Source organism: Thalassophryne amazonica, chromosome 16, assembly GCF_902500255.1.
Source record: "Thalassophryne amazonica chromosome 16, fThaAma1.1, whole genome shotgun sequence".
NCBI classification, from domain to species: Eukaryota; Metazoa; Chordata; class Actinopteri; order Batrachoidiformes; family Batrachoididae; genus Thalassophryne; species Thalassophryne amazonica.
In genome coordinates this window covers 34,964,981-34,983,473 of record NC_047118.1, presented here as the reverse complement: position 1 = coordinate 34,983,473, position 18,493 = coordinate 34,964,981, and the positions used below count along the sequence as shown (strand labels likewise).

At 42.3% G+C, this 18,493-nt stretch overlaps 1 protein-coding gene across 5 annotated transcripts in view; it reads left to right on the top strand.

The window, feature by feature from the left end:
* Positions 1 to 640: 640 nt before the first annotated feature.
* LOC117527498 (microtubule-associated serine/threonine-protein kinase 1-like) overlaps positions 641 to 18,493 on the top strand; it is a 91,106-nt gene continuing 73,253 nt past the window's right edge. For all 5 annotated transcript variants that reach the window (XM_034189876.1, XM_034189877.1, XM_034189879.1 and 2 more), the window contains exon 1: positions 641 to 1,105. In XM_034189876.1, coding sequence (XP_034045767.1) covers positions 1,067 to 1,105 — 39 coding nt within the window. In that variant the 5' untranslated portion in view covers positions 641 to 1,066. The remainder of the gene's footprint in view (positions 1,106 to 18,493) is intronic.

The window sequence follows — 18,493 nt, the reverse complement described above, 5'->3', positions numbered from 1 at the left end:
ACACCAACCACCTCCATGTCCTCCCTCAGCACATCTATAAACCTCCTCTTTGGCCTTCCTCTTCTCCTTGCCTGGTGGCTCCATCCTCAGCATCCTTCTCCCTATATACCCTGGGTCCATCCTCTGCACATGTCAAAACTATCTCAAACTCGCCTCTCTGACTTTGTCTCCAAACCGTCCCACCTGAGCTGACCCTCTGATATGTTCATTCCTAATCTTGTCCATTCTTGCCACTCCCAAAGAGAATTAAAGTTGAAATCACCTTTTCAAACACTGGGTGAAACCATGTCGCTGTCTCTGGTGCTGAAAGACGCTCCGCGCAAACATTTGCATTTATGTTTTCACCTGAACGGTTTTGTGCGCCCATGACATGATGAGTTTAAATTAGATACACAACCAAATGCATGCCGAAAATTTAATGTTTCAATTCATTAATTCATTCATTCATCAACTCCTCGTGGGAGGAGGAGGGGTGAACGGGTTCACAAATATCGCGTTGCTGCAGTTTGAAACCACATTAAAAGGGAGTGAAGGTGGAAGAGCAGCGAGCGTGCGGACGGAACACGTTAAGGATCCGTGACAGCGGGCACGCGCGTCCGCGGTACATCAGCGCACGTTACATGGCTGCTTTCTCCGTGTGTCCTCTGACATTGTGTCCTCTGGAGCCGAGAAGCTTCACATTCCTCGGCTGTGAGCAGTAAGAACTTGGGCTGAGTGTCGGATGGACGTTGTGTTTGCAGGCCTCCAGTCGATCAGCTGGACAGCATCAAAGCGCACGAACCGTTTGCGGAATGTCGGAGATGGTCCGATCGCAGAGGACACAAGTGACTCAAACGTAATGGACCTGTTTGACATGTGTGCGTCTCCGAGCGCTTCGACGTGACAGCGGACTGTCTGTGCGTCAGGACGCCGCGTCTGTGCAGATCTTTGGTTGCGAACAGGAGCGCAGCCGGATGCCGCAGTCCTGTTGGATCCAAAGAGATTAGTGAAGGGTGGAGAGACTGTTTAGAGAGGGGAAGTCCTCCTCAGCAGCAGCAGCAGCAGGAGCGGCGGTGATCATCAGGCCATGGATGACTCTGGGATAATAAGGCGCCGGAGGCTGCAGGTGAACCAGCACTAAAGACAAACTTCACTTAGGGCTTCATACACTCAATCTAAAGTTTATAACACGCGCGCGTGCACACACACTCACAGCTGAATTAACATTTATAAATTTTGGGTGTAAACACTTTTGCTAAAAAAAAAAAGTACAGTACAGTAATTCCATAATTTGCAGTGTATTTCATGCATAATTCCACCCATCTATTTTTGATTTGCTCTTGTCTTTTTGAAACTAAGATTTAGATCACATTTCATCATTGCAGTTTAACTTACGTATGCACCAGCATTTAAACATTTCTTATAGCCAACAATTATTAATATTATTACTAATATATCTGTTGAGTATTTTCTTGATTATTCAATTAGTTGTTCGGTTCATAAAAATCAGAAAATGGTGAAAAATGGGTTGAGACAACTTGTCTCAACTCAGAATTATTCATTATACTGTGAATGTTTATTAAAGAAAATAATATATAATAATAATAATAATAATAATAATATATACTGTAAACCAAAAATGTCAACAATGAAGAAGCTGAAATCAGTGAATTAGGCCTTTAAAAAAAGTCTCAAAATGATTAATCAATTATGAAAATAGATGGCAGTTAATTTAGTGCACTCTAAAAAATGAACTGTTGTCTCAACAACAAAAATTGATGCAACAATTTGCATAGAATTTTTGTAAGTTACTTCAACTTATTTATTTCAACTTTCAACTGAGTTCATGCCACAAGAATTCTCTAGTTAAGTTGAAATAACTTTAGTTAAGTTGAATTAACTAAAGAAAATCTTACCAAACTGTTACATCACTTTTTCTCATTGAAACATCGGTTCATTTTTTTAAGAGTGCAATCAGTCATTTGATTAATGTTTGAAGCTCTTGCGTGAATGATGACCTGACTTATGACCTTGGCCAAAAAGGTGACCTGGTTTGTTTAGTTTGATTTGTCTCACAAAAATATGATTTAATTTTAGTTAAACTTGCTGCAAGTACCTTGGAGTTAAGGAAGAAATAATAGGGTCTCGAGGAAGATGGAAGGACCACAATATTTTTTATGAATATATTTGCAATATTTTGAAGTGATTTCCATTTTATTTGTGCTGTACATTGGAGAAACAGTGCTCCCATGGACACCAGCTTGGTTAAAAGTTAGTCTTGTCAGTAAATTAATGTAGGTCATCAGGTGTTTTGAAATGAGTTTGTGGCAAAAAAGAAGCATTTAGAAAACTTTTCTTTTCTTACGGGTTTCTGAACTACTCTTTTCTGTCCCTGTCCCTTTAAATGGAAAGAAGCTGCTGCTCAGCACACCCCCTGCTGCTCTCGCACAAATCCATTATGTTCTCACACAATGTGTGTCTTTCAAAGAGGAAAGAGGACTCCAGAATTGGACCACAATGAGATGAATCAAGCCCAGGTCCCATTTTAAAATTCTGTAGGATTTTGAGGGGGTTTAATGTGAAAATCCAACAATATTTAACTATAAAATGTCCATAAACTCTTTTGCACAATACCACTCCTTAGGGATAAATAAGCAGGTTTTTTTGTACCCTGGCAGAGGCATTAAAGTTCTAATGCCATGTGCATGTCATAGGTTTTGAGCCTTTATTTCATAACTGGTTCATCTAGCCTATTTGAGGTCACACTGCTTGAAAAATAATGAACTGTCACTCATGCATACTGATAGTGACATGTTCAAATTACAGTGCTCATCATGTGTGAAGCAGCCTGTGTATCCAGGGGTCATCCAGCACCTCCCGTCATCTTTGTGCGTGTGAGTGAAGTGAGCAGAGACGAGGCTGCAGACGAGCAAAGCTGGCTCCTTTAGGCCTTCCTCTCTGTCAGTTTGTCTTTATTATGAGAGCTTATAGCTGCTCAAAAGAAGGATTTTGTGCAAATGCTATGAATTGCACCTCAGAAAAGCTCAAATTGGCAAAATGACCCCTATTACTGTGAAAAGGATCAGTAGAACTGAGAGGAAGATGAAGAGAGTGAGAGAATAAAGGAATGGAGGGAGGATTAGCAGTGAGGTACGCTGGTGGTTTCATGTCTCGTCATCCTCAGCGCTCAGCTTACTGCTGCTGTGACGTGCTGTATGACTTGAGCTGCGAGGAAATTAATCATCACACAGTCAGACTCACAAAGTCGTGCCATTGTAATGGTACAGACAGTCTGGGAGAATATTTTATCTCGAAATATTAATGCACGTGTTCTACGAAGAATGTGAGCACATCTGCATTATAATTAGCAGTGTCTGCAAAATTCTATATTGCTGTGGACGGCACTTGGCCCCGCTGCCTTTTCACTCCCTCGGGTGTCATTGTCTATTTCTCTCAAAGGAACAGGTTCAGTTGAGAGTGTGGATTTCCGATTTAAACTCCTCAGAAACATTCAACACAGTGATGGTATAAAAGGTTTTTCCAAAACGTTGTACTAATTGAAGCAACTGTCTAATTCACAATCAAAATGGTGACTGAAACATTTGCTTCAGAAATGATTCCCATTTCACACTATCAAAACAGTAAGGGAAAGATTGGGCCCCCCAAAAAAAACAAAAACAAAACACAGGCAGTGACCAACAGGAGTAGAAAGAAAATAGAATATTTACTGTAGTACCAGATGAGTTTAGAACACGAAACACACTGAGTCCAAACATGGGGAACAGTACAAATGATCAAAAACACAGGAGGAGAATTGTCAAGGAAAGAAGTGCAAAGACAGAACTAACTACTATCAACAGGAGCAGAATAACCCAAAAAAACTGAAGGCAGAACAGTGACAAACTTATACAGTGACATGTAGCAAGCTGACAATGGACATTGTGATGAAAACCAGCTGACAGGACTACGAGGTCTGTTAGAAGAGTATCCGACCTTTTTATTTTTTTCAAAAACCATATGGATTTGAATCATGTGTGATTGCATCAGACAAGCTTGAACCTTCGTGCGCATGCGTGAGTTTTTTACGCCTGTCGGTTGCGTCATTCGCCTGTGAGCAGGCTTTGTGTGAGCACTGGTCCACCCCTCTTGTCGTTTTTTTATTGCAAATAAATGTCTGAACGATTTGGAGCTTTGCTGCATCAATTTTTTTCCAGAAACTGTGAGAGACCTCCAGGTGGACACCGTTCGGAAAATTAATATGGCTTTCAGGGATGATTTTATGGGGATTATACAGATTAAGGAGTGTTATTGTTGTGTGGGCCGCCAGAAGAGGAGGTACTGCTGGCCCACCACCAGAGGGCGCCCTGCCTGAAGTGCGGGCTTCAGGCACAAGAGGGCGCTGCCGCCTCAGGAACAAGCCGTGGTGACAGCTGTCACCCATCATCCGTGACAGCTGTCACTAATCAACCAACCCACATCTGGAATAAAAGCAGGAAGACACCTCCACCACACTGCCCAGATATCATCTTCATCTAGAGGTAATATCCTCAGCCTTTGTGGTAATATTGAAAATCTGTTTATTGTGAGTGTTTGCAGGAGTACCGGTCCTTTTGTGGAGGCTGTGCAATACTGCACTCTTTTTCCTCTGAGGACGCGCTGCAAGTATTGAGTGAGAGGTGGAGGTGGAATTCCCACCAGGATTGTTGCTGGGTGTTCTCACACCCACATTTGACTGTCTTTGCTTTCTGCCAGCAGTACCAGATCCGACACGCTGAGACGGTGGCCACCTGGGGACTTTGCGATTTGGCGGCTCCAGTATTCCTCAGGTTCGGTGGTAGTGGAAATCGTGTGGTTCCGGTTCGTTTCCAGACGGGCGTCTCCTATCGTCGAGCCTGCCCACACGACACCTTTATTGATTGACTTTTGCACATTCTGTAATCTGCTGTGTTTGGTTGTGTCATTCACAACAGTAAAGTGTTATAATTTGACTCCTTCCATTGTCCGTTCATTTACACCCCCTGTTGTGGGTCCGTGTCACTACACTTTCCCAACAGTTACTGCCGCTTTAAGGACGGCCCACAACTGCTGAGAGCGCGGTGCGCTCGCAGCACTGATCGACATGCTCAGACCCCGCTGAAACAACCAGATCATTTCCAACGTGAAGGCTTTGTTGATCCGGGACCTCGTCTGACTTTCACAAAAAGACAGAAGTCGTGGACATCAGCACTTTTTCCACCACATTCCACTGTTACAGAAGTTTTTTTCATGGAAAGAAAAGCGGAAGGACGCGCCACGGAGCCATTCATTACGTGGGACAAAACCACCTCTGTGTTGGTCTCACAGGACAGCTTTCAGGTGGATTTCAGATGGATTCCGGTTGCTTTTCAGTCGTGTGATTATCCGATTGTGATTGTGCATGAGCTGGACCTGCCCCAACATGTCCCGGAAGGCTTCGTCACGGCGTTGCTTTGCGCCATGCGGCTCCACCACAACGCGCGGAACTCCTCGGCACGTCTGTCTTAATGTGCTGAAAAAGTGCTGATGTCCACGTCTTTTCACAATTCCTGTGCTAGACAGATGACATACCGGATCAAGACAGCGTCCAGTTTAGAAATGAACGGCACATTCCACTGTTATAGGAGTTTTTGTCATAGAAAGAGGAGCGGAATTACAAATTTTCCGAACGGTGTCCACCTGGATGTCTCTCACAGTTTCTGGAAAAAAATTGATGCAGCAAAGCTCCAAATTATTCAGACATTTATTCGCAATAAAAAAACGACGAGAGGGGTGGACCAGTGCTCACACAAAGCCTGCTCACAGGCGAATGATGCAACCGACAGGCGTGAAAAAACTCACGCATGCGCACGAAGGTTCAAGCTTGTCTGATGCAATCACACGTGATTCAAATCCATATGGTTTTTGAAAAAAATAAAAAGGTCAGATACTTTTCTAACAGACCTCGTACACCCCCAAACACACACAGGGACCGACAGAGACAGAGTGAAACATCAAACCACAAAGAACCCTGGGGGGAGTAGCACCTAAAACATACCATAAATGATTATGAAACTAAAGGGGAACCAAAAATTGTCAAAGAACAAAACCAAGGAACAAGGCTGAAAACTAAAGAAAGGCTTAAGTTTGAAATAAAAGAAAAAACAAAGTAACAAACATGACCTCAGATGAAGTCATGACCTCCATAGTGAGGTCATTTTGTACCTGGCAGGTGTCCTGATGGGAGTTATGGGTTGTCAAAAATTTTGTGTACCTTGCAAAGTAATATATCTGCTCTCACTCATCTTCAACTGCAATCATCCAGGATTGGGTCACGGCTCTTCAACCGCTTATCCAAGTTTGGGTCGTGGGTGGCTGGAGCCTATCCCAGCAGTCATAGCGCGTGAGGAGGGGTACACACTGGGCAGGACATCAGTCTGTCGCAGGGCCACATATAGACAAACAAACACATTCACACCTACAAACAATTTAAAATTTCCAATCCACCGAACCTGCATGTCTTTGGATGTGGGAGGAAGGAACCTTCACAAACACAGGGAGAACATGCAAACTCAACACTGAAAGACCACAGGTGGGAATCAAACCCGTGACCTTCTTGCTGTGAAGCACCAGTGCTAACCACTAAGCTGCTGTGCTGCTCTATATATCCAATAATGAGCAAATACATCTTTTTGCATTCACTGACTACATGGCCTAATTAACATGCAAATACTGCCACTGTTGCTATGGTGATCACTCACTTAACGGGATCTACCCATGTGCCAAGTTTGGTAAGTTTGGGCCAAGCAGCCTTGGTGATACAGTGACATATGTTCATACAGGCGTTCAGTGCTGTTGAGTGCCTGAGTGCCCCTTGAGGTGTTTTTGTGTTGCCAGTATTTTTTTTAATTGAATTTCAGTAATGCTGCAATTAATTTTAAATTTGATAAAAGACCCTATAAAATAATTTGCTTTCGATTAACTTTTAATAATCTTGAGGTAAATATGTAGTTTAAATATGTGGTTCACTGCATGCTGTCTCTCTCACCTTCACACGGTGCGGAGCTTCCCTCAGACTGAGATTTTATGCTCACTGAACAGACCTCAGTGACACTGACACGCTGAAAGACTGCAGCAAAAAAAACCTTTATCTACCTTGATGCTATTTTTATTTTTGAATAAACATCACTGATCTGAATATGAGAGTGTTGCAGCATTCGTGTTTAATTCATGATTTCACTAGAAACCCAGTCATTATTACATCTGACAAGAATGTAATATTATAATCTGCGTTTATTTATTTATTTGTCTGTCTGTTAACAGAATTACGTCAAAACTACTGCAAGGATTTTGATGAAATTTTCATCACAGACACATATTAGGCCATGGAAGACTGCATTAGATTGTGGAGATGATCTGGATTTTGGATCAAGATTTCACTTTATATAGACTTTGAAGGATTACGTCAAAACTACATCATGGATTCTCACCAAATTTGCACCACAGATAGATATTAGGGCATTGAAGACTCCACTGAATTTTGGAGGTGATCCAGATCTGGATCTGAATTGTGGATCAAGATTTCACTTTATATAGCCTTTGAAGGATTACATCAATACTACATCAAGACTACATCACTGATTATCACCAAATTTGCACCACAGATAGCTATTAGGGCCTGGAAGACTCTACTGAATTTTGGAGATAATCCAGATCTGGATCCAGATCTGGATCAAGATTTCACTTTATATAGCCTTTGAAGGATTACGTCAATATTACATCAAGACTACGTACATCACTGATTATCACCAAATTTGCACCACAGATAGATATTAGGGCCTGGACGACTCCACTGAATTTTGGAAGTGATCCAGTTCTGGATCCGAATTCTGGATCAAGATTTCTCTTTATATAGCCTTTGAAGGATTACATCAATACTACATCACTGATTATCACCAAATTTGCACCACAGATAGTTATTAGGGCCTGGAAGACTCCACTGAATTTTGGAGATGATCTGGATTGGTGGATGTCAGAAATCTCAGATTGCTCTTGTTAAACTTTATTTCCATGTTGCCCCAGTGGAAAGTCATGGTTTGATGCCTCGTCCCCTCCACCACGTGTGACCATGTCTGATCGCAGCTGCTGCAGTCCATTTGTCTTTGCATTGTGTTCAAAAAATGATCATGCTGTGCAGACCTGTAACCCGGCTAATGCCATTAGGGCATGTGCAAGTGCACGGAAGATGTCTTCAAGGACACAGCAGTGAGACTTTTTTTGGGAAAGATGTTTTGCATATGTTTGGAATGAACAGAATTGGCTGACCCTATGAGTTTTTGTCATAATTTACTGCCTGTCTCAAATCATTTTGTTCCCCAGCCTTTTAGATGTCAAACTAAATGGATGGACTGGTGGACTGACAGAGAGATGGATGAAAGGATGATGGCTGACTCATTTGTCTGCACACTAGCTGAGTGATTTCATGGCTGCGTTACTGATTTGTGCAGAAAATAACTTACCGTGAGTGCTTTGTTGTTGTTGTTGATCTCCACTGAAATGTCGCTGTCACAACATGAGGGAATTATTAGTTTATTTTTATTTTTTCCCCACTGAAGCAAGAAGACAAAGTAAATATTTTCCATTATCATTATGGCTCGAAATAACTTGAATTTCCTAACTTTTCCTAACTTTTTCCTAACTACTGATTCTATACACAATTTTCTCTGTCAGAAATGAAAAGGCTTTTTTTCTTCTCTTACATTAATTAAAGTGGCTCTTTTGTGCAAAGCCAGTTTCTATGTACATTTTACAGTTACATATGGCTTAGATTCTATGTTAAACTTTCTGAAGTCCCACAGTTGTACAATCGTGTGTGTTGAAATTCTCCTGCTCGAAGTTCAGTTTTGCCCTCAAACATCACAGTCCATATTTTGGTTCCTGTGACACATGTCTATAAGGTACCAGGTTGTGTGGATACATCACACCCACATGGTCTGTGAGAGAGATGGTCTCATTGTGATGGGAGAGTGGGTGTGACAAGCAGCATCTGTTTTGCTTTTAAAGCAACAGACACGTAAAGACCTTATTTCTGAAAGAACATGTTTAATTTTACACTTGTGTACAGTATTAACCCATGAAATGTTTCTTTTTTTGGTCCTGTATTGAAGAGCATTGTTCTCATTTGTATAAAATTAGGTGGTATTTTGAGGGTCAGCCATGTACAAAAGGGATTTTCTTTCAAGAAAATTGGTTAAAAGTCAAGGTCACAGGCCAAGGTCAACATTTTGGCCCAGGACATTTCCTGTAGAACAGCTCTTTTAAGGTATTACTTATTATTATGATGTCATAAATTATCTTTCTATTGGTCATATGACCTTTGATCTCAGGTAGCCTTGAAAGGCCACTTTCTTTTAGAATGGCAACTTACAGTACAGATGGCTATTAATAAACACTAATATGAAGTCGTACCACCTTTCTATTGGTCACATGACCTTTGATCTCAGGTAACCTGACCTTTTTATGTTGACTTTGAAATATCAAAGTTAAGGTCATAACTATTTAAGTCAAACAGTTTGGAACAGCTATAGATTAAACTTGGTGGAAGACTTGTGTTAATTCCGAATAAAATGATTTTGTTTTGGACAAAACTGACCAAATGTCAAGACTACACAGAAGCAGATATTACAGTAATGCTGATGATAATTTGCATGAATCTGTGTCAATATGTAAGTAGCAGTTGCTGCACACTCTAAATGTTCCTTCTTGTTTAAAAAAAAACGATTACCTCAGTGTTTTTTAGGTATTTCTGGCTGCAAACTTTAATATATCTACATTGCATTTATGAAAAGGTGTGTAAAATAGCTCCTTTAAAAAAAAGCTACGGCAACAATAGCATTAATTTAAATGTGAACGCAAACATTTGGACGTATGTATAAGCAAGGTTGGGTAGGATTATTTTGAAATGTAATCCAAAAGTAATCAGATTACAAGTAATCCAAATGTATGTACATACATGCATGTAATCCACATGTATTCTTTCAAAGTAATCCTACCCAACCTTGTGTATAAGCTCCCACATGCGTGTGCTGCAGTTAAAACGTGTTTACATTAGTGCTGCAGCTGAGCAATGAATGTCATTTGCAATGGTGTCAAAGAGAACATTATGACTGTAACAGACAAATGATCTTCATATTTCAGCACAACTACAAACAGGAAACAAGTCAAGTCAAATCAGGGATAAATGTTTGTATATGACAGATATTCTAAGATGTGGCACACTCACCCTGCAGATAAAATTCAGTTTTTTTTATACATCTTCATGCTGTCTCCCCCCCCACCCCCTTGTCAACAGTATCCTGTCATTGCCTTAAGTGGATTGGACAGTGTTTTATAAACTCGAACTTGCCCCAGTGGATAAAGCTGGATTAAAACAGAGCATCATTTCCTGTGATAAAGCAGAACTGTAATCAGCAGGCACGTCCACGGCCATTGCTTGCCAAAAGGCAAGGCAGGCAACTGCTTGGGGCTCCAGGCCACAAAGGGGCCCTGATGCTTGGCAAATTTTAAACCAGCCACAACCACCTATCACTTAGACAGTGCTGGGCACAGTTCAGATAATCTGATAGCAGATAATTATCGAAGCTAATGTTTTTGCTTTTCAGATAAGTTTTAAAACCATCATCGGACCAATTATCTTCCGATAAATTTAGTTTTCAGTCCGATAACATTTTCTTTGCTGGTAAAGTTTAACGGTCTAAAACATTAGTAAACCCTAAAATCAAACATTTTAGTCCGTTTGTTGTGTGTTTGTAGCCACTGAGCAGAGTGGCTGGCTGTTGCTTGCTGATGATGTCATCATTAAGTGCAAAATGTGATTGGCCAGTCGTCGCAGGGAGCATTGTGGGTAGTGTAGTTCATGTTCACTTTGGACGTTACAGTGACTTGTCCACTTGACACAAATACAAAACAAAGTAATTTTAACATTATTTAATTTAATTTCTTTGTGGCTGTAATTTGATCGCCAAGACTCAGTGGGGGAGAGGAGCTCTCATGGCGCAGTATGTACAAAGGGAGGGACTTTTGTTCATGTTTAGACACTGTTTTGGATTTTAAAAAAGGACGCTTTATGTTGATTATGTTGTGTGGGCCGCCTGAAGAGGAGGTACTGCTGGCCCACCACCAGAGGGCGCCCTACCTGAAGTGCGGGCTTCAGGCACGAGAGGGCGCCGCTGCCACGGACACAGCCGGGGGTGACAGCTGTCACTCATTATCTCTTGACAGCTGTCACCCATCTACTCTACATCATCTCACTCCATAAAGACCGGACATCATCTCCTGTGAAGGTAATATCCTCAGCCAGAAACTAACTGTGTCCTAGTCTGAATTCATTTTGCAGCTGCTTTCCTGTGGAGTGCCTTATCAGTGAGGTTGGCGTAATCCGCGACGGCTTCGCTTCACACCCCAACCAGATAAGTGTTTGACAGGAGCTGCACGAGTGTGTGTTAGAGGTGGAGGTGACCTTCCACCTTCTGACTGTTTTTGTTACTGGGTGTGCACACACCCACGTCTCATTGTTTGTGCTCCTCGCCAGCAGTACCAGATCCGACAGTCGGGGACGGTGATCACCTGGGAATGCAGTTCTAAGCTATCAGCTTTCAGGCTCCTCTCCTCTGGAACCAGCTCCCAATTCAGATCAGAGAGACAGACACCCTCTCTACTTTTAAGATTAGGCTTAAAACTTTCCTTTTTGCTAAAGCTTATAGTTAGGGGTGGATCAGGTGACCCTGAACCATCCCTTAGTTATGCTGCTATAGACTTAGACTGCTGGGGGGTTCCCATGATGCACTGTTTCTTTCTCTTTTTGCTCTGTATGCACCACTCTGTATTTAATCATTAGTGATTGATCTCTGCTCCCCTCCACAGCATGTCTTTTTCCTGGTTCTCTCCCTCAGCCCCAACCAGTCCCAGCAGAAGACTGCCCCTCCCTGAGCCTGGTTCTGCTGGAGGTTTCTTCCTGTTAAAAGGGAGTTTTTCCTTCCCACTGTAGCCAAGTGCTTGCTCACAGGGGGTCGTTTTGACCGTTGGGGTTTTACATAATTATTGTATGGCCTTGCCTTACAATATAAAGCGCCTTGGGGCAACTGTTTGTTGTGATTTGGCGCAATATAAAAAAAATTGATTGATTGATTGATTGATTGGTTATCCTGTGGTGTTCTGCCTTATCTGTGGGATTGGCGTTTGGTGTGACAGCGACGGCTTCGCCTCACACCCCAAACCAGATAAGTGGTTTAAACAGGAGCTGCACGAGTGTGTGATTGGAGGTGGAGGTGCTCCCTCCTAACTGAGTGCAGACTGTGGATTACTGAGTGTGCGGATTCACACTCATTCATCTTGTCTTTGCTGTCTGCCAGCAGTACCAGGGTCGACAGCCGAAGACAGAGGCCACCTGGGGACTCGACACTTGGCGGCTCCGGTGTTCTTCAGACCGTTGGTGGTGGAAGCCGTGTGGGACGCGGCTCCTCTCTCGTCGGGGGTCTTCTATCTTCGAGCCTCCCCACACGTCACCTGGTGTTAATTGACTTTACAAATTTTGTGTGTTTAGTTGTGTGTTGTCACAACATTAAATTGTTACTTTTTGGCTTATTCATTGTCCGTTCTTTTGCGCCCCCTGTTGTGGGTCCATGCTACGACACCTTCCCAACATCTCTGACCTTTTTCTACAAATTAGCAGCAGGAAAATGAGGCTTGTGTGGAAAATTTTGGTCTGTGCTATCTGACGGTAATTATGAAGAAATATCACATGCAAGTGACATCAGACATCTTTAATAGATTTTTTGTCATTGTTAATAAAGGGCATGTCACTTGAGGATTTAATAAATAAGTCATTGCACAGCTCTTACAACACTGACGATTAGTCACAGTTTGGAGTCTCAGCTTTTCTTGTTTAAAGTGCTTAAGCTCAGGCCACATAATATCACAAAAAACAGGTTCTTATTAGGTTTTATTATAGGATGATACAAGCTTATTTTTTCATATACAGTGTAAATAAGCTTGTCAGCATCATGTGAGCATTAGAATGTGCAACAATTTTATATTATATGTAGTAATATCCAAAATAAGTGATAAATGAAAAATTAAAAAAATGCTACACGTATCAAAAATAATGTGGTTGCCCACATTTGTTACCTTTCTTCCTTTGCAGTGTCAGGCATGGCACTGGGTGGACACAAATGCAAACTCTCACAGCGAATGCAGTTAGAATTTGGTTTAATAGGAAAAGCAAGCAGGGATTCGGTACAGCAGCGAAGCAAAGGTACAGACAAGCGGGAGACTGAGGCTGGAAAGTGAATAACATTCAACAATCTGGCGAGGGACTGTATAACTGCGAGGGCTTAAATAATGGCAGGCTAATCAGGACTTGAAATGAGGAACAGGTGTGAGGAAGGTTCTGGAAGGGGCCGGACCGCAAAAGACAAGGGCAGGTGCAAGAGGGTGCAGTGAGACAAAAAGCAACGCAAACTGGAGCAAGATAAATAAGTGACAGAAAAACCAATGGTGAAAAACATGACATGCCCAAAGACCTACAATAAGTGATGTGAACAAAACAAAGGGAGCAACCAAGGAAATAACATGACCAGCCTAAAAAGAAACATAAGCAAATAAAAGACTATGACCCAAAACCAAAACAGAACTGATACTGACTAAAGAATAAATACAGAACAAACCCAGTGATCAGAATTACCCAAGACGAGATGAACAAAACCAAACTTAAGACTTAAGTGACCTGAGTGAAAACAAAGGTCATTCAATAAATGAAGACAACATGACACAACAAACTACTAAGACAGAACTACACACATGGCTAAAGTATCAATGTAAGTACAATGAAGGACAACACAATACAAACCCAATTCTAATGAAGTTGGGACATTGTGTAAAGTGTAAATAAAACAGAATACAATGTTTTGCAAATCCTCTTTAACCTATATTCAATTGAATACGAGGTCTGTGAGAAAACTATCCGACCTTTTTATTTTTTTCAAAAACTATATGGATTTGAATCATGTGCGCTTGCATCAGACAAGCTTGAACCTTCGTGTACATGCCCCTGTCGGTTGCATCATTCGCCTGTGGGCAGGCTTTGAGTGAGCACTGGTCCACCCCCCTCATCAGATTTTTATTGTTTAGGAATGGCGGAGCGACTGCCGCTTTGTTCCATGAAAATTTTTTTCAGAAACTCTGCCAGACAGCCAGATGGAAACCATTTGGAAGATTCAGATGGCTTTCGGTGAAGATTCTATCAGTATCACGTGGATTAAGGACTATTAAAACTGGATTAAAAACAGCCCACGGCGGCGGAGGGAGCACCGCGCCCTGAGCGGCCATCGACAGGCTGGAACGAGCAGATCATTTCCAAATTTAAGGCTCTGTTGATGCAGGACATCGTGTGACTAGCAGAGAAGTTTCAGAAGAGGTAGGGATCAGCACTTTATCGGCACATTCCACTGTTAAAGGAGATTTTGTAATGAAAGACGTGCGGACGGATTCGCGCGACGCAGCCGCTCATGGCGTGGGACAAACAACACCTCCTTGTTGGAAACCATTCGTAAGATTCAGATGGCTTTCGGTGGCTTTTCAGTCGAGTGAGTATCCGAGAAATTGTTTAACAGCTGGGCATGTTCCAACTTGTCCTGTGAGACTTCCAACACGGAGGTGTTGTTTGTCCCGCACCATGAGCAGCTGCGTCGTGACGCGCGAATCCGTCCGCACGTCTTTGCATTGTCTTGCTGAAATAAGCAGGGACATCCCTGAAAAAGACGTTGCTTGGATGGCAGCATGTGTTGCTCCAAAACCTGGATGTACCTTTCAGCATTGATGGTGCCATCACAGATGTGTAAGTTGTCCATGCCATGGGCACTAATACACCCCCATACCATCACAGATGCTGGCTTTTGAACTTTGTGCTGGTAACAATCTGGTTGGTCTTTTTCCTGTTTTGTCCGGAGGACATGACGTCCATGATTTCCAAAAACAATTTGAAATGTGGACTCATCAGACCACAGCACACTTTTCCATGTTGCGTCTGTCCATTTTAAATGAGCTTGGGCCCAGAGAAGGCGATGGTGTTTCTGGATGTTGTTGATGTATGGCATTCACTTTGCATGGTAGAGTTTTAACTTGCACTTGTAGATGTAGCGATGAACTGTGTTAACTGACAATGGTTTTCTGAAGTGTTCCTGAGCCCACGCAATAAGATCCTTTACAGAATAATGACAGTTTTAACACAGTGCCGCCTGAGGGATTGAAGGTAACAGGCATTCAATGTTGGTTTTCAACCTTGCCGCTTACGTGTAGAAAGTTCTCCCAATTCTCTGAATCTTCTGATTATATTATGGACTGTAGATGATGGAATCCCTAAGTTCCTTGCAATTGAACTTTGAGAAACATTGTTCTTAAACTGTTGGACTATTTTTTCACGCAGTTGTTCACAAAGTGGTGATCCTCGCCCCATCTCTGCTTGTGAACGGCTGAACCTTTTGGGGATACTTCTTTTATGCCATTATGTGCCATTATTACGGTAAACAAGTAATAATTGTGGATTAATTGCTGTATCTTGTCTGTGGTATTTGGAGTGTGGACGCAATTTCGTTGTTGTTGCACTCGTGTAATGACAATGACAATGAATCAAATCTCAATCTCTCTCAATCTCAATGTTTTATACCCAATCATGAGTGTCCTCAGTTCCCAAATGCTTATTGAGTGTTATTAGAAGGAAAGGTGATGTATACCCAAATGAGCAAATATTTGCACAAAAACAAAAAAACTATCAGTTTGAACATTATATATCTTGTCTTTGTGGTGTATTCAGTTGAATATAGGTTGAAGAGGATTTGCAAATCATTGTATTCTGTTTTTATTTGCATTTCGCGCAATGTCCCGACTTCATTGGAATTGGGGTTGTAAATTATAAACAGACAATGCAATAACTAACTAAAGGAACATAATTGTTGTGTGGGCCGCTGAAGAGGAGGTACTGCTGGCCCACCACCACCAGAGGGCGCCCTGCCTGGAGTGCGGGCTCCAGGCACCAGAGGGCGCTGCCGCCTCACAGGAGCAGCCAAGGTGACAGCTGTCACCTATCAACCGAGACAGCTGACATCCATCAGCAGAGGGGTATATCAGCTGGACAGCATCTCCACCTCATTGCCGAGATATCGCTCTACCAAGGAGGTAACGTATCCAGTCCAACAAATTGTCTTCTGACTATTGAATACTTTTGCCTTTGCACAGAAAGAGAGAAGAACAGCAGGAGACTGTATTTTGGGATAAGTACTCGCATTCCTGCACTACAGTGTTGTTGGTGATTAGAGGTGGAGGTGGTGTTTCCACCCTACGTGTTGCTGGGTGCAGCTGCACCCACATCTGACTGTTTCTGTTCCTCGCCAGCAGTACCGGATCCGACGAGCGGAGGCAGTGGCCACCTGGGAGTTCGGGACTTGGCGGCTCCAGTATTCCCGGGGTTCGGTGGCGGAGGAAATCGGGTGGTTCCGGTTCGACTCGGACAGACGTCTCCTATCGTCGAGCCTGCCCACACGACACCATTGGAATTGGTTATAACCACAATTGTAATCTGTTGTGTTTGTTGTGCGTATTCACAACAGTAAAGCTTTGTTATTTGACTTTCTCCATTGTCCGTTCATTTGCGCCCCCCTGTTGTGGGTCCGTGTTCCTACACTTTCACAACAATAATCTGATTACAACATACAGAAGGTAAATGAAACAAAACCAGAAACTACAAACTCACTAACAGAAAAAAATAACTGAATGATGAACAGAAACAAAACCAATGATAACATGAGCATGACCAGAATAAATACAGAAGCAAGGAAGCATATAACAGTACAAGTTATGACAGGACCCCCCCCCCCAAATGGCAGAATCATGACATGTAGGAGTATTAAACAAAAATTAAGTGTATTGTGTAATTTTATTCTATGTTACATTTTTAAAAAATAATGTATTACCACAGAGTCAGTCTCAGTGGGGTACCTATTATGACTGGACTAATGGCCCCAGAGCAGAGAACAATAATGGTGTTTGGTAAAAGCTGATTTTATTTTGCACAGAAGGTATTGGAATGGTTAGTACATCTAACAGAGGGCGCCCGTACAGCAAAATTATCCAGGTGGAAGCAGGCAAGGGTGATAGTTAAAGACATACATGAGAGACTGGTACACAGGAAGACAGTCCATCCAGCAACCATGTCCATGAGGGAAGCAGCAACTGAGTAATCCAGTTAAGAGTCAGAGGGTCAATATATGGCTAGCAATAGTACCACTATGATATATCAGGAAATGGCAGGCTAAATTCAGGTAACACATAGAGGTAGTGAGGTCAGCATCTGTGGGTCAAACACAAGGAAGGCACACAAGAGAGTAGACATGGGAGCAAGACAACCTGGTGCTGCGGTGGAGGTCTGTGGACAACATAAAATTTTTATGTATAGTGTCTGATTCTATTAACAAGGAAGTAGGAGTGCTTGTGAAACTGGAAGCCATAATGATAGTAAGTAAAGACAATGGAAATAAGAGCACAAGCAATCAGTTCACTAGGGGAGCACACTGCAAACCCGAACAAGTTAGCAGAACTCAAAATTACTGAGGCAATCAATTGCCACAAAGTTTTTGAGTTCATAAATTAAAAAGTCAGTTGTTCCCATAACTTAAGAGTTTCAATTATATGCTACTTGTTCCTCATGATTATAATTAAATTAAAGTGTTCATTAAATCCCTTCAGCTGCTCCCTTGTTTTTCCATTCGTTGTCAACACAGCAGATCTGCATGTTGATTTGGCACACAAGTTTTACACCGGATATTCTTCCTGTCAAAACTACACATTACATGGAAAAATGGGGCAGGGGTGGAGTTTGAACTGGGAGCCTTCTGTGCCAATACCAAGTACACTAACTACCCGGTCACCACCCCTGCTAAAGTATTCATTAAGTCAACCAGTCAAATAGGCCTGAACATATAACCGCACTATACGAGTGAATATGAAACAGAACCAGAATTTTTGCTGTGTGTGTGTGTGTGTGTGTGTGTGTGTGTGTGTGTGTGTGTGTGTGTGTGTGTGTGTGTGTGTGTGTGTGTGTGTGTGTGTGTGTGTGTGTGTGTGTGTGTGTGTGTGTGTGTGTGTGTGTGTGCATGAAACATGTTTTTAATGCCGTTGTGCTTACTGGACTGAATTCCCGTAGTGGTGACTGGCAGGTGTGTTTGAATACTTAAACCACTCTGCCATCAAGTATTCTCTCTTTGTGCCTCTTGATAACGTTATCTTCTCTCAGCCTCTGTACCCTCTGGATCAATTCGTCTGATCAATGAAGGACATGTGAGGAGAGATCAAATGGTTGACTGTTTAGCTGTCATTCTAATGTCAGCTTTGCCTTTTGTGGACATCTAAACACACGTGACGGCCAGCTCGTGGATAGTTGATTATCCTGCAGTGAGGAAAGAACAGCCTC